The sequence below is a fragment of the Capricornis sumatraensis genome, chromosome 11 (genome assembly GCF_032405125.1).
Source record: "Capricornis sumatraensis isolate serow.1 chromosome 11, serow.2, whole genome shotgun sequence".
NCBI lineage: Eukaryota > Metazoa > Chordata > Mammalia > Artiodactyla > Bovidae > Capricornis > Capricornis sumatraensis.
The window spans coordinates 96,599,995-96,617,425 of record NC_091079.1 but is presented as its reverse complement, the minus strand read 5'-3'; the positions used below and the strand labels follow the sequence as shown (position 1 = coordinate 96,617,425).

The window sequence follows — 17,431 nt, the reverse complement described above, 5'->3', positions numbered from 1 at the left end:
AATTTTTTGCACCTGATGTCTGAAATTGCTGTGTAACAACCTTTCGTAAAACATCTTCCATTGTATGTTGGGGCTTCCCAGGTGGCACTAGTGGTAAAGAATCTGCCTGCCAATGCCACAGTTGCAGGTTCAATTCCTAGGCTGGGAAGATCCCCTGGAGTAGGAAATGGCAAACCTCTCCAATATTTTTGCCTGGGAAATCCCACAGACAGAGGAGCCTGGCGGACTCTCTCCCATGAGCTGTAGCCTCTCAGGCTCTTCCGTCCCTGAGATCTTCCAGGCAAGAATAATAGAGTAGATGGCCATCTCCTTCTGCAGGGGATCTTCCCAACACAGGGGTCGAACCTGCATCTCCTGCCTTGGCAGGCGGATTCTTTCCTACTGAGCCGTCGGGAAAGCACTCCAGTGTATGTGGTTAGTTAGTGTTAGTCACTCATTCATGTTTGACTCTTTGCAACCCCACGGACTGTAGCCCACCAGGCTACTCTGTCCCTGGAATTCTCCAGGCAAGAGTCTGGAGTGGGTAGCCAGTCCCTTCTCCAGGGGATCTTCCTTGCCCAGGGATCGAGCCGGGTCTCCTGCCTTAGCAGGCGGATTCTTTACTGTCTGAGCCACCAGGGAAGCTCCCCGACCATACAGATCCACCATCAAACTCAGAGCCACTAGCTACAGATGATGTTTAAAATGGATGTTACAGTACTTGTTTTGATAGTCTTCAGTCTCTTTTTTTAAATGTACTTATGAGAATTGTTTTTTGTTTGTTTGTGTGTTTATTTTCAGCTCAAAAGGAAAGAAGTCTAAGATAGAAACGCAGCAGTGTGTCTAACGACAGTCCCTGGATTTGTACCTCTACCATCGTTACAGAGCTTATAAAAATAACAGAAATCTTCATTTGTTTCACTCACTTTTTTGTTCCAACTCTGTCATATGTGAAGGGTTAGACAGCCTAGATCTTTATTGGGCCTTAATCCAAATTGTGTGAGTCAGTGTCTTCCTAATTAATTCTCAGGACTGTTTTTTACTCCAAATCCAAAGTTATTTCCCACTCAAATCAGAAGAAAATTTCTAGCTGGAGGCTCTAATAATCTTCTCCCATCCAGTAATCCATACTCCCAATAGCTCTTTTTTTCTGTTTACCCACTCGCCATCTCCACGGAAATCCTTATTCACCAAAATCCACTGCCCTGACCTGAATATTTATTAACACACACCTCACCACCTTTGTTATCATTTTCCTTTGTAATTGTGTATTAATTATTATAAAAACTAAATTTTTGGATAGACATTAATTTTAAATGTATGAAGAAAATTAAATATTTATATAAAATTTATATTCAAAATAAAATTTATAACATTTAAGTTATACAGGGTGATGTTACATTGTAAACTTACTTCCTCTATCCAGTTTAAGAAATAGCACATTGTGATTAACTTTGAAGTCTTTTAGATAGCCTTCACAAATCCCGTATCCTCATCTACCCCTTTAGAGGCAACTTTCATCCTGAACTCATTTGGTTATTTCTGCTTGCTTTTCTTAGTTTTATTCCATGTATTTTCATTCCTATGCAATGCATTGTTTAAATTTGCATTTTTATTAACATAAAAGGATTCAGTCTGTCACTGGTTTTCCAGGATATCATCTTTTTGCTCAGTGTTATGTTCCTGAGCTCCATCAGTACATCAGCATTGTAGCCAATAGCTCTGTGTTTCTCTCTCTCTGGCCCCTACTCCTTCCTTCTTTGTAGTAAGCCTGTGTGTGATTCTTTTATCCCGTTATCTGCCAATGGATGTTTGTGTTTTTCTATGAATTTTTTACTGTGCTGCAATAAACACTCTTACGAGATACACACATCCAAGGTGCATGCCTCCTGGTTCACGGGACTTAGCATTTTATGTGTATTATAAACTTCTAAACTATTTTCTAAAATAGTTTCACTAATTTATACTTATAGTCACAGTGTATGCAAGTCTGACTTGCTCCAAAGCCTCACCAACTTTTGATATTGTCAGGCGTTGTAAACTGTTGTAAATCCAGTGAGTATCAGCTATATGTCATTGTGACTTCACTTGCATTCATCACTTTTGCTGAGGTTGAGAATATTTTCATGTGTTTATTCAGTGTTCATATTTCCCCTTCTGTAAAGTGCCTTAGCTAATATTTGCCCAATTTTCTATTTGGTGGTTTGTCTCTTTTTCATATTACTTGAATGCTTTATATATTCCTGAAACAAATCCATCAGGGATTTCTTTATCTAATTTGTGACTCTTCATTTTTAATGTGACTTGGATGGGCAGAAGCATTTGATTTTAACGTAGTAGAATTTATCATTCTTATGTTTTAAGGCTAGTGCTTTTTATGTCTGGTTTAAGATTCTCCTTCCATACTGTGATCTCAGAAAGATATTCTGCTGTATTTCCTCCTAAAAGTTTTATATTTTGCCTCTTACATTTAGGTTTTTAATCTAATAAGTAATCTATTTTTATATATGATGAAATTAGAGGTCCAATTTCATATTTGTCCTTGCTATAATAACCAGTAACCAAAAGTAAACAATAACAACCAATAACCAATTGTTACAGCGTCAAAAGTCTATCTTTCACTCACTTGTCAGCTGAGCCGGCTCTATCATAGTTTGTTTCATTTATGTGTAAGTCAGTTTGTGGGGTCTCTACTCTGTTCCATTGGTTTGTTTTCTCTTTCTGTATCAAAACTGCTCTCTTCATTATTACAGCTTTAAAATAAATCCTGATAAGGCAAATTTGCCAGCTTTTCTTTTCAGGTATATTATGGCTATTTTGATGTTTTGCTCTATCATATAAATTTTAGAATCAGCATGTCAAATGCCCCACAGACATGAAAAGAGTATTTGGGGATTTTATTGTAAATATGTAGAATCAATAGATCAGCTTGAGGAGAATTGATAAATTTATTTATCAAGGCTTCCAAATTCTCTTTTTATGTAAAATAACTGTAAAATCTCCCAATACGGAGTTATAATTTTCTTCATAAACATCTTTCAAATTTTATAATGTATTTATCCCTTGGTACTTGTATGTTACATAAGTGGCATCCTTTAAAATCATATATTTAAATATGTATTGGCATGTAGGAACATGCAATTAAATTTTGTATATTGGCTTTGAATATAAGAAACTTGTAAAAACTCTTTTAATTGTAGTAATCTGTGGATGCCTCAGAGTTTTTTTGTGGACCCACATGTTATCAGCAATTATGACGATTCCATTTCTTCTTTCCCATTTCTGATATTGTTTTCCTGTCTCATTTCACTTTCTACAATATCCAGTACAGTGTTATATACAGATGGTGGGAGTAAACGCCTTTGTAAATCCCTTGATCTGAAAGAAAATGTGCCCAGTGACCCACTATTCACGGAGAAGGCAATGGCACCCCACTCCAGTACTCTTGCCTGGAAAATCCCATGGACGGAGGAGCCTGGTGGGCTGCAGTCCACGGGGTCGCCAAGAGTCGGATATGACTGAGTGACTTCACTTTCACTTTTCACTTTCATGCATTGGAGAAGGAAATGGCAACCCACTCCAGTGTTCTTGCCTGGAGAATCCCAGGGACAGGGGAGCCTGGTGGGCTGCCGTCTATGGGGTCTCACAGAGTCAGACACAACTGAAGCGACTTCGCAGCAGCAGCAACCCACTATTAAGTATGGTGTTTACTGTGGATTTTATATTGATATTCTTTGGCAGGTGGAAGAGGCTTCCTTCTCTTCCTAGTTAAGGATTACCCCATGTATGGCTGTTGAATTAGATGGGCATGCATTTCCTATCCTTCAGTGTGAGCCCTGCCTCCTGTCCCCTCAGATTCCCAAGGATATGAGAATGAAAGCTCAAGTTCTGGTTTCAGCAGACGTCTTCAAGACCAAGCCGGGCTCAGTGTTCCGTCTCCATTGGCTTGCCATGTCCACTCAGATGTAGGCTTCTGTGAATGCCTTACTTTGATGTTAGCCCAATGTGTTTTTTAAAAGAGATAACATTATGCCATTTGAAGCAACATGATTAGAATTGGAGATTGTCATACTGAGTGAAGTAAGTCAGACAGAGAAAGATGAATATCATATGAAATCATTTATATGTGGAATCTAAAAAATGTGTACAAATGAACCTATTCGCAAAACAGAAATAGCATCACAGATGTGTAGAAGGCAAATTTGTGGGTACCGAGGGAGAAGAGGGGCAGGCAAATTGAGAGACTGGGATTGACATCTATACCCTACTATATATAAAATCAGTAACAACAAGGACCTACTGTACAGAACAGGGAACTCCGCTGAACACTCTGTAACGGCCTATATGGGAATACAGCCTAAACAGGCAGTGGACAGAGGTCTACGCGTAACCGTTTCATTTCGTTCCACAGCAGAAACTAGCACAGCATTGTAAATCATGTATACACCAGTGTAAGCTACTTTAAAAGAGCGCCATTATTTTCCATCTAGACATTTTGGTTGCTTTTAATGATGGGTGGTCCATCCATCCCCAGACAGTGTATGTAGCCTCCTGTATTTGGCTCAGACAGTAAAGAATCTGCCTGCAAGGCAGGAGACCTGAGTTTGATCCCTGGGTCAGGGAGATCCCTGGAGAAGGGAATGGCAACGCACTCCAGTATTCTTGCCTGGAGAATCCCATGGACAGAGGAGCCTGGCAGGCTACAGTTCATGGGGTTGCAGAGTCAGACACAACCTGAGCAACTAACACTTTCGATTTTCCCTTATGAGAAATAGAACTTTGCCTTTCTTTTCTGTCAAAATAATGCCCCTCACTTCTTTCAAAGCTTTTCTTAAATTTCACTTCCTTTAGATTTTCTTATCATCCTCTGGAAATGCTAACTTTATTAAATATAATAGTTTATATCACTTCCCAAACCTTAATCACCCAACTTCATAACAGTTTTACACGTTTTTTAAAAATATTAAGGTTGGTAACTGATGCAAATGCTCTCTTGTCATGTACTTAATTTAGGCATCTTCTTGTCTTATCTTAGAGACTCTGCTATAGTTTTAGTTCTTGAAAGTGAGCAACATGCTGTCTTTTCCTTCAGATCACTCCAGAACTCTGTAATTGAACGTGCCAGTTACCGAATGCATCTTGCTGTTCCCTCCGTAAACCTTGTATGCTCTATAATTCCACCCTTCTAACACGTCTTCTCTGCTTACGTGGAGAAGATCTTACCAAACGGGATGCAACAATTCCTCTCATGAACAAAGCTTCATTCTATGAAAATGTCTATACAGAGACATTCCAGGCAAAACTGCAAATCAGTAAGATATCTCATTCTGCCTCTTCCTTTTATTTAAATTAATTTTTATGGGAGTATACTTGCTTTCCAATCATTCTCCCTCTTTTCCTTTCCAGTTTTAGTGAGCATTCCTGATCCCTCTACCTTGTCCAATATTTGCTTTTTCGTTGTACTTTGCACCTTCTAATATGTTACATCGTTTTCCTATTTGTTATGTGTGTGGTTAACTATCTATGCCCTCCCTCTCCATAGAAGACAAGTCCCACAAGGGCACGGATCTAATAGATTTGGTACATGAAATATCTCAAACAGAGCCTGGCCTAGAGTGGGTGCTCAAAACACTTGTGAATAAATGAATGTCATATAACACTTCATAGACAAAATAATAATAATAATAATAATGCAACTTCATGATTCATTTGCACAAATGGTTTAATACTTTCTTAATCAGTGCTATTTTATGTTTTCAGATATCAATATGGCAGGAGAACCGAAACCGTACAGACCAAAGCCTGGAAATAAGAGGCCCATTTCTGCGCTTTACAGGTGAGTAAGCAAGCTCTGTCTTCTGATTCTGTTGTTCAGTCACTCCGTCATGTCCCACTCATCGGAACCCCGTGGACTGCAGCACACCAGGTTTGCCTGTCTTTCACTATCTCCCAGAGTTTTCTGAAATTCTTGTGATGCCATCCAAACATCTCATCCTCTGTCATCCCCTTCTCTTCCCACCTTAAATCTTTTCCAGCATCAGGGTCTTTTCCAATGAGTCAGTTCTTCGCATCAGGTGGCCAAAGTATCAGAGTTTCAGCTTCAGCATCAGTCCTTCAATGAATAGTCAGGACTGATCTCCTTTAGGATGGACTGGTTGGATCTGCTTGTGGTCCAAGGGACTCTCAAGAGTCTTCTCCAACACCACAGTTCAAAAGCAGCAATTCTTTGGTGCTCAGACTTCTTTATGGTTCAACTCTCACCGTGGGTACATGACTACTGGAAAAACCATAGCTTTGACTAGATGGACCTTGGTTGGCAAAGTGATGTCTCTGCTTTTTAATATGCTAAGTTTGTCATAGCTTTCCTCCCTAGGAGTAAGCATCTTTTAATTTCATGGCTGCAGTCACCCTCTGCAGTGATTCTGGAGACCAAGGAAATAAAGTCTGTCATTGTTTTGTTTTTTTTTTTTTTCCCCATCTATTTGCTATGAAGTGATGGGACTGGATGCCATGATCTTAGCTTTTTGAATGTTGGATTTTAAGCCAGCTTTTTCACTCTCCTCTTTCACTTTCATCAAGAAGCTCCTTAGTTCCTCTTCACTTTCTGCCATAAGGTTATTGATATTTCTCCTGAGAATCTTGATTCCGGCTTGTGCTTCATCCAGCCCATCATTTCCCATGATGTACTCTGTGTATAAGTTAAATAAGCAGGGTGACAATATACAGCCTTAATGTACTCCTTTCCCAGTTTGGAAATCTGTTCAAGTCCAGTTCTAACTGTTTCTTCTTGAACTGCGTACAGATTTCTCAGGAGGCAGGTCAGGTGGTGTGTATACCCATTCCTTGAAGAATTTTCCGGTTTGTTGTGATCCACACAGTCAAAGGGGCTTTGGCAGAGACAATGAAGCAGAAGTATGTGTTTTCCTGAAATTCTCTTGCTTTTTCTATGATCCAACAAATGGTGGCAATTTGATCTCTGATTCCTCTGCCTTTTCTAAATATAATTTGTACATCTGGAAGTTCTCAGTTCGTGTACTGTTAAAGCCTAGCTTGGAGGATTTTGAGCATTACCTCACTAGCATGCGACATGAGTGCAATTGTGTGGTAGTTTAAACATTCTTTGGCATTGTCCTTCTTTGAGACTGGAATGAAAACTGACCTTTTCTAGTCCTGTGGCCACTGCTGAGTTTTCCCAATTTGATGACACGATGAATGCAACGTATTAACAGCATCATCTATTGGTATTTGAAATACCTCAGCTGGAATTCCGTCACCTCCACTATCTTTGTTCATAGTAATGCTTCCTAAGGCCCACTTGTCTTCACATTCCAGGATGTCTGGCTCTAGGTGAGTGATCATACTATCATCGTGATTATCAGGGTCATGAAGATCTTTTTTGTACAGTTCTCTGTATTCTTGCCACCTCTTCTTAATATCTTCTGCTTCTGTTAGATCCATACCATTTCTGTCCTTTATTGAGCCCATCTTTGCATCAAATGTTCCCTTGGTATCTCTCATTTTCTTGAAAAGATCTCTAGTCTTTCCCATTCTGTCTTTTTCCTCCATTTCTTCACATTAATCACTTAGGAAGGCTTTCTTATCTCTCCTTGCTATTCTTTGCAACTCTGCATTCAGATGGGTATATCTCTCCTTTTCTCCTTCACCTTTCACGTCTCTTCTTTTCTCAGCTGTTTATAAGGCCTCCTCATACAACCATTTTGCCTTTTTGCATTTCTTTTTCTCGGAGATGGTTTGGATCACTGCTTCCTGTATAATGTTATGAACATCCATGCATCGTTCAAGCACTCTTTCAGATCTAATCTCTTGAATCTATTTGTCACTTCCACTGTATAATCGTAAAGGATCTGATTTAGGTCCTACCTGAATGGTCTAGTGGTTTTCCCTACTTTCTCAATTTAAGTCAGAATTTTGCAATAAGGAATTCATGATCTTACCTACAGTCAGCTCCTGGTCTTGTTTTTGCTGGCTGTATGGAGCTTCTCCATCTTCAGCTGCAAAGAAAATAATCAATCTGATTTCGGTGTTGACCATCTGGTGATGTCCATGTCTAGAGTCATGTGTTGTGTTGTTGGAAGTAGGTGTTTGCTGTGACAAGTGCGTTCTCTTGGCAAAACTGTGGTAGCCTTTGTTGCTTCATTCTGTACTCCAAGGCCAAACTGGCCTGTTACTCCAGGTATCTCTTAACTTCCTACTTTTGCATTCTAGTTCCCTATGATGAAAAGGACATCTTTTTTTTTTTTTTTTTTTTTGGTGTTATTTCCAGAAGGTCTTGTAGGTCTTCATAGAACCATTCAACTTCAGCTTATTTGGCATTAGTGGTTGGGGCATAGACTTGAATTACTGTCATGTTGAATGGTTTTCTTTGGAAACAAACAGAGTTTATTCTGTCATTTTTGAGACTGCACCCAAGTACTGCATTTCAGACCCTTTTGCTGACACTGAGGGCTACTCCGTTTCTTCTAAGGGGTTTTTGCCCACAATAGTAGATATAATGGTCATCTGAATTAAATTCGCCCTTTCTTGTCCTTTTTAGTTCATTGATTCCTAAGATGTCAGTGTTCACTCTTGCCATCTCCTGTTTGATCTCTTCCAATTTACCTTGAGTCGTGGACCTAACATTCCAGGTTTCTATGCAGTATTGCTCTTTACACCATCAGATTTTACTTTCACCACCAGATATATCCACAACTGGATGTCTTTTCTGGTTTGACTCAGCCTCTTCATTCCTTCTTGAGCTATTTCTACACTCTTCTCCAGCAACATATTGGGCACCTATGGATCTGGGGAGTTCATCTTTCAATGCCATATCTCTTTGCCTTTCATGCTGTTCCTGGGATTCTCAAGGTAGGAATGCCAAAGTGGTTTATTTTATGATTCGTAGTAGTAAAAATTCTTACAGTTTTAAAAGAGAATATAACCTATAAAGAATCAAATATTCTGAAGAAAAATCATTATTGGCATAAAGTACAGCAAAATGTTGGTGGTATATCTATATCAAGGAACATTGGTAGGGATCTGGCCTAACCTTTTCATTTTCACTTAAGCAACCCTTAAGAGCCCTCAAAAGATAGCCTGGAGCTGTGTCCTTGCCTTTGTTCTCTGAAAATTAGCCTATCTCCTTTTCAGCCACTCACAGCTGTTATTAGGACTATAAAGTAAAAGGGTCAGAACTAGATGAGTTCTAAGGTCCTTTTCATGCCTAATATCTATAAGATATTCCTCTAATAAAACCTAATAAAAATCTCTCATGACTCTACCTAACAAGTGGTAGAAGGTTAATATTTGCTGACCAGTGCATGTCATGTACTGCACATATTTTACATATATTATTTAATTTTCACAGCAATTCTGCAATGTAGAAGTTGCTACTCTCATCTTGCAGATCAAGAACCTGATATGTCATTTCTTAGAAATCTTCCCTAGGTCATGCTACTGGTAAATAATGGTTCGGTTCAGTTCAGTCACTCAGTCACGTGTAACTCTTTGCAACCCCATGGACTGCAGCACACCAGGCCTCCCTGTCCATCACCAACTCCTGGAGCTTGCTCAAACTCCTGTCCATGAAGTCGGTAAATGATGGCGCCACCAATCAAGCTCATGCTTTCTGATGCCATGCCCTGACTTCTTTACAACAGATCATGCAGCCTCTTTGCTACAAAGTATGTGTTTCTTTCACCTCTATTTCCTTGAAAAAAACAAGCAAAATCCTTCTCTTTTCTAGAGAGATGTTAACTAATTCCTTTAATCTTTGCTAATATACTTGAATCTGAGTCAGTTTAACATTCCGGTCTTTCTCCTCTACATGCCCCGACTTAGTGTCATTGCTTATGGTCTCCATTTCAGATGGACGGAGCAGAACGCACTTAGACTAGACTATATGATCTACATAGACTTCTGTTTGATTAAGTAAAATTCAACTGATTTGGAGAAGATGTCAAGATTAAACTCATGGAAATTTTGATTCTTTAAAAACAGCCACTTTGGGGGGGAAAAAAATGCTCTGCTGCTAAGCTGTATGTCCCGCTTCACGTGCTGTAGCCGTTGCTTTTTGTAATCTAAGTGCTGACTCTGCATCTCTGTTAAATCCCCTTTTGTTAGACTTAGCCAATTGTTCCACGCTGTTGAGATCGCTTATCATCCAATTTATCTGGCCCTGTCCCAGATACGTATCTTCATTCTGTCAGGGTCCACATCCAAAGAACTAATGTAAGTGGTGAGCGAGGCCCCTTTTTCCTGATATCATTTGAATAAAAGAGAATTGAGTTATGCATATCCAAATTGATTATATTCTGATACACTATCGCATGAAGAGCCCTCAAAAGATAGCTTGGAGCTGTGTTCTTGCCTTTCCTCTCTGAAAATTAGCCTATCTCCTTTTCAGCCACTCACAGCTTCCTTTCTTGGACTACAAAGTAAAAGGGTCAGAACTAGATGAGTTCTAAGGCCCTTTTCACGTCTAATGCCCCAGGATCCTCTAAGGTATGACCATTAGCAATTTGAAAAGACACACTGAAAATATATCATAATTGCTTTTTCACTTTGGCTGTGTCCTTTTATTTAATTTAATAAACATTTTTATACAAAAAGAGAAAGCTACAGGACTTATCAAATGTTGGTAATTGGTCATAAAGCAGTATTGATATGAAAACTCAGAGATGAAGTCATCAACAAATGCCAAATGATGCTTTCTGTACCCTGTTAGAGGTAAAGGACAATATTTAAGAAACCGAGAAGTGCAAATAGTTTGTAATCAGATAGATTTTAAAATGTATGCATAGAATTGCAGCTAATGCAGAATTTTTGAAATGTTATAATTTCAATTATTATCAGAAAAAGTTGCCAATGGCTTTTTTCTCATCAAAGAACTTCCACTGTCTGTGAAACGATGTTAATTTCGCATTTTCCCTGTTCTTGGATAGTTTCGGTTTTCTTTTGAGAATAGAAGCTTATGACAAGAAACAAATGTCTTTTTAACTGTTATTTCTCTAAGTTATGTTGAATTGTGAATTCAGAAGACTTAGAAGCAGAAGTTTATTTAAATCTGATATTTTGTATACAAAACATTAGAGGGGAAATGCTTATTTATCCTCGTTTCATCTGTTTACACAAAAGAAGGCTGAGACGTTCTAAAATTGCAAGAAAATCGAGAACAGAGGGGACGAAAGACCGTGAACGTGCAGTTCAGAAATCCCTTTTATTCACATGCCCTCATTCTTACATAAGCTTAATAATAATAATACCTTACTTTATGTAGACCAACTGTGATTTCACAGTCATTATTCATCGGTTCACCGCAGAACACGACCAAGTTGGTATTATGTGCCTTGCTTCATAGGTGAGAAAACTAAGTTTCCAAGACAATAAAGGATTTTGCCGAAGAAAGGTAACAAGATTAGGAATTGAACTCTGGTTTTCAGCCTTCAGGTCTAAAGATCTTGCCACTTGATCACAACTTCCTGTGTTTACTTACCTACTACCATATAAACAATGCAAATTCTGAAGCACAGAGACTTCTGCCCACCAAAACCAATAATCAGTTATGTTTCTGTCCATGAATATCTTGCCAGCAGGTGACAGAGGAAAGCCTATACACTCTACTTAGCATGAGAACAAGAGTTGCCACTGACTTGTGTTCTCATCGGGCACAGATGTTGCCTTTCAAGTTCTTTACCTAACGTAATAGCTGTATCATTTTTCTTGATAATATAAAATGGAATAATTGAGATGAAAACACTTCGTTCATTGGAGGGAATATAGTAGCAGCTTGAAAAAGGGTGGTTTCTCCTTTGCTACTCTTTGCATCTTCGGGTCTCTTTCCTTATCTGTAAAATGAAAGAGCTAGAATGATTACATTTGTTCATTCATTCTTTCATGCAAGACCTATTCATTCTGTGTCTACTGTGGTCTAGGCACTGAGGTAGCTGCCCTTCTGGACAAATGATCCAGAAAATGCAAAGGCCGCAGGGCAAGTAGACGGCAGAATAAAATAAAAGGAAACCATCTTCACGGTTATGACTAACCGCTGATTGATCTTTGTGCCCTAAACTACTATGTCTCTATGTCTATTTCCTCTACTGGGGATGTCAGTGATCTGCCATTAGATTTTTTTTCTTCGCTTCTGTCCATTTTATCTGTGTCATCAACCACAAAGTAGTATTTACAATGGAATATTCATGGAGGCATTGCTTTGATTTGTTCCTTCTAACAGGATTCTCAGCTTAGCCAGGCTTCCCTAAGCATATCACTTGTGCTAGATTATCACGGAACACGGAGATACTATTCTTAAAAAGCATAGTAAGCCTTCAGTGTCCCTATATCATATATATAAGTTAGATATACCCATACGTAAGGAGCATACATGAAGGACACATACAGTTCTACGAGGAAATACATGAGAGAATTATACGTTCCGCCTGGAGGACAGGAAGTGAAAAGCCTGGTTGACAATTAGGCCAACTTCTGAAGAAGCAGGCGCTCACTCCACAGACAAAGAACTTGAGGACAGGCACGCCAAGCGGAGAACACGTGGGGACAGTCACAGAGATGAAGACGCATCTCATGCCAAGAATGGGGATACACCTCTTGGATCACCATGCCGTGGTGGCTCAGTCATCCCTCTATGACTGCTGATCAGACAAAGGAATCCGGCTCTTATTCTGCCAGCAACAAGGAGCCATTGAAAATGATGAGTGACTGGAAATGGGGTGTTAGGATGAGTGTGAGCTACAGAAATGTCCCAGGTTTCTAGCTTAGGCAGCTGAGGGGTGTGGGGGGGTGATCACCTGATTCCACTAAAGCAATAAGGAAGGCATGGTGAGCAGCAGAAAGTTCAGGGCTCTGCTGCTGCTGCTGCTGCTGAGTCACGTCAGGCGTGTCCGACTCTGTGCAACCCCACAGACGGCAGCCTACCAGGCTCCTCTGTCCCTGAGATTCTCCAGGCAAGAACACTGGAGTGGATTGCCATTTCCTTCTCCAAGTTCAGGTCTGGGGTTGGGGAAAAGAAGTAAAAAATAAAATTATTTCAGTCTTGCCCATGAATGCATAGATAGACAATTCATTCAAATAACACTTATAATTAAAATGAGGCTATTTGTAAATGAAATGTAATTAATCATTTGCGAACACTCCATAAATATCAGACCTAGTCCTAATGATGAATAGCAAATCCATTCTCTAGGAAGAATGTTGTCACTTTTCATAAATTGCTGCTTCACATGTGCTATGCACATTACAAAGTATCCAAGGTGCTCTGAAATAATCACTCTCCCCCAGGAAGTGAGTTTCCCAGCATGCCAAGTTCCAATTAGTGCTGAACAATTGCTAAAGGAGAGTAACTGTATGATGGTTTTGCTTCTGCTTGTAAAGGAGACAGACCTTTCCTCTCTGATGTGAGTAAAGCTGACAACTAGAGAACAAAGATATTATTTATCAAAGCTGAAGAGCACAGGTTTTAACACCCAGAGGAAGCTCTCTGGGTCACAAGGAGCACAGCTCAGTAAGACACGTGAGGCATCAAATGTCATTCCACTCATCACATGGATATTACTAAGGATCATTCCTAAATATGGCTTTGTTGCTATTATAAACTTGTTTTTCATACCAACCTTCCCACCCCACAGACATGACCGTGGAAATCGAGACTGCCATTTCAAGTGCCTTCAAGGCTCCTTAAGATGGTCACAGAGGAGCCTATAGTATTACCATCTTAAGATCACCAAAACCAGAGGTGAAAGTCACGAATGCAGGTTACATTAAAGGAAAATCAATGATCAAAAAACTTTCAAAGTATGGGCCGAGTAAGGTGACTCTGGAGCAGAATATCTCTGGTGATTTGCTTCCCACTTGACCTATTGAGCTCTACTGCCATTCCTCACGGTGACTCTGGCACATCACAGCAAAGAGGGACCCTTGGGGGATCCACAATGTCCCACAGAACCTGAACAATAGAAATGAAGGCAATAGAAGCTAATTTCAGCTAATGCTAAACACCAAAAATCAATATGAAGCAAAAGCAGTCTGGGTATCTCCACTGTATTGATTTGCTCTGTGTACTAAAAAGATGTTTACCAGTTAGCTATTGATCATTTGTTTTACGTCTTCTTGTATAAGGTCAAGGATAATCCACACTCACTTTCAGAAGCTCAGTCCTTCCAGCATCAATGCCCGCTTTTACACTGGTAGAGGCGTCTATTTCACCTGCCCAGTCTGGCGAACCCACTCAGAAATGGGCTCTGGGGCTTTTAAATGGACTGTACGGAGAACAGGGAAATGTATTCTTACCCCCTGTACTAAGGCATTCTGTCCTGAAATGGATACAGGCCCAGCCTTGATATGCCTACAAGCTTCAGTTTGAAAGCAAGTTGTCGCCATTATCTCTCAAATCACTCTCTCTTTCTTTTTTTCTTGCTTCTAATCCAATTTTCCCTGGGCAACCAACTTACTATCACGGCAAAGTGCAGTTGCCAATATCCACGAGAGAAAATACGTACCAAACAGTGTCTACTTCTAAAACTCAAAGCTGAACATCCATATATCGGGTAACTGAGGGTGGCTTCTCTTTAATTCACACTTCCCAAGCAAACATGCAATGCTTTTGAGCCGGAATAGGTTCCAAACACTTACTTTGTGGTTGCTTCAAAATTGTGCACATGTTTGATGAAGAGAGCTTTAGGTGGCCTGCATCCTAAAACTGGCAGAGCATAATCACCAGTAATTCAACTAAACTAAAATCACCAGTAATTCAAAGCGAAGCTCTTATTCTTTAGTATTTTCAGCTTCATAAAGGAAGAGGAAAAGTTTTCTGAAAGGTAATATGTGTTTAAAGAGCCTGGACCTCTGATAGATATTCTCCGTATCTCAGCTATTCTCATTATTATGATCATTTTTTTTAAGTTCTATAACAAAGTATTTTAAGAAGCTATTTAAAATGAGCTGTGAGCCATGATAATGTTGCTAAAATTCACAGTTAACTAAACAGGTTAACATTTCCTTTAACTGCCTAAAGAGGAGACTTAAAAATAAATGATTATGCTTACTTATAGTATATAGCTCATATTTCAACATGAAGCGAATATAATTTATAAACCTTTTAATGTAAAATGTTTAAAGAAATGCTGACACAATACCCATTAAAATAGTTCTGCTGCAGGCAGTCTCTGCTAGGTTAAAGGATGACCTATTTGCAGTCTTCTGTTATGTTCTTAATGCATAAATATCCATGAATAAATTCTTGCTTATAGAGAAAAACATGGTACTGGTACAGAGAGGCTGAATAGTACAGTTCCTTGATGCAGAAAATTCATCTTTAAAACTTTCTGAAAGACTATGGTTGCATTCGCTTGATTTGAGGCAACTTATGATAAAATCAAAGGAAGCAAAAATCATGCAATCAGTTTTAAGAAGTAAAAGCCAAGAACGAGGTAGAAGTTGGGAGTGTTGAGGGGGAGGGGTGGATAGGATCAGGAAAATTATACTTAGAAAATGAATACAATAATAAGATATTAAAAGTGGGCATCAGACTTAGCTATGAGATTCCTAGCAGTCAAGCCAAAAGGGAATGCATGATAACCTATTAATCATCTATTAAAGAGAGTCCTCCAATCTGTGACAAGAAATTGACTTTTTTCCCCTAACTCTCTCTTCTGAGAGGATTACTATTGCACATGAAATCATCTAAACAGCATAGCAGTTACAACCCTCAGTAATAGTTATGCAACACACACACTATTTTTAAACTAGTGGGAGTTTTCTCCTGAAGTCTCTCAACAAAAATCAAGGATAAACGGCAGTGCAACAAGCCACACAGTCTTCCTTTCTGCTTCTCCCAAAGCAGTTTACTATCCTGTGACGACCGCATGAAACTCAAAAAGAGTGATGTCCCAAGATGGCTAGATCTGTAGACCAGCACCGGTTCAAATCATTCCCACAGCTGCCTGATGGGAGGAGGTGAAAGCGAGAGTGGGCTGCCCAGCCCCAGAGACGGAAAGAAAAACGACCGCGCCTGGATGTTTATGATCTTGACACGGGGGCCTCCTGACCTGCGACTTAACGCTCCTCTCCTGGAACTGGGAGAAACGGGGAAAGCAGTGACGGACCTAGCATGGGAGGGAAGGGGTCGAGATGGCACCCCATCCTCGTAATTGGCCGGTGTGAGGAAGACACACAACTCTTTTCTTCCCGCTGGTGATTTTCCTGGGCTTTAGAATCTCCCGCGTGTCATAAAATAGTTGTTTTCTTTCATTTGCAAAAAACAAGGTTTTCTGTGGAACGAAAGCCTCCTGAAAACAGAACTCAGGTGCTATCGCCTTTGTGTGACATAATTCTCCGTGTCTCACTCTACGTTTTTCATGCTTTGTGTGATGAGATATCCAGAGTTAGGGCACCAGCAGTCATCAGCGAGGTGCCCTCTGCCGGAGTGGAACTTGCTTCTGGATTTTTTCTTCCAAAAGACAGTGCCCTGGCTGGGTCACAAGATGGAGTGTACTCGCTATCAGTACTGATTTCTTAACTTATTCCCATTTGTAACATTCTGGGAGCTTGCTGTTTACTTTCTAAGCCAGAGAGTAAAGTAAGGCGTAGGCAGGTTCTTCATTAGCAGGTTTATGCTTTTATGCCTTCATACTCTCCCCAGTATCTTAAAATATTCATATCTTTTGATTTAGTAAATCCATTTCCAGAAGTATGTCTAAGTGAATAACCCAAACATCTGAAAACATAAAAAAGTGAAATTATTCCCAAGATGTTCTTTGTGGTTTTATTTATAATACTGAATAATCTGATTCAACCCAAGTATTATCCAGTAATGTATATCACACATCCACCAGATAGAATGCTCACAAGGTATTCAAGTAACGAGCGAAAAGACTCAAGAGTTGAATTAAAAAAAATTATATAGACGGCATACATGATAGCATCTGATTATATAAACAGTACGGATGATAGACACAGAAAAACAAAATTGCTTACAATGAAACAAATATATGAAGAGAAAAAATAGAGATCAAAATATTAGCTGTAATTGTCTTTGGACAGTGAGAATATGGATCATATTTTTATTGCAACTTTAATACCTGATGCAAATATCTTTAATGAGAATTTTATAACCAAAGAGAGAGAGATTTTAAAAGCAGATTTTACCAGCGGTGGATGATAAGCACAGAAGCACACAAGCAAGTAAGCATGAGGACTTCTTGTGCACAGTGCCGTGTGAAACCAGTTCAACAGATAGCGAGACTCGCAGTCACTGTGGTGATTCGAAAAGTTAATTTTCTAAAAGGGCAACTTCATTAACATTTGTCTAACAGTTCAGCTCAGGCCAGCAGCCCCACGTGGAGAAGGGGTCCCTGCCGGGGCTAAGCGCAGGGTCGGGAGCTCAGAGTGCAGAGAGGAGTAGCGTGCAGGCAGGGATGCCGCTGAAGTCATCCGATCTTCA

At 39.6% G+C, this 17,431-nt stretch overlaps 1 protein-coding gene across 1 annotated transcript in view; it reads left to right on the top strand.

The window, feature by feature from the left end:
• RALYL (RALY RNA binding protein like) overlaps positions 1-17,431 on the top strand; it is a 421,185-nt gene that overhangs the window by 287,227 nt on the left and 116,527 nt on the right. Inside the window, exon 2 of the mRNA XM_068983445.1 lies at positions 5,740-5,815. Coding sequence (XP_068839546.1) covers positions 5,740-5,815 — 76 coding nt within the window. The remainder of the gene's footprint in view (positions 1-5,739; positions 5,816-17,431) is intronic.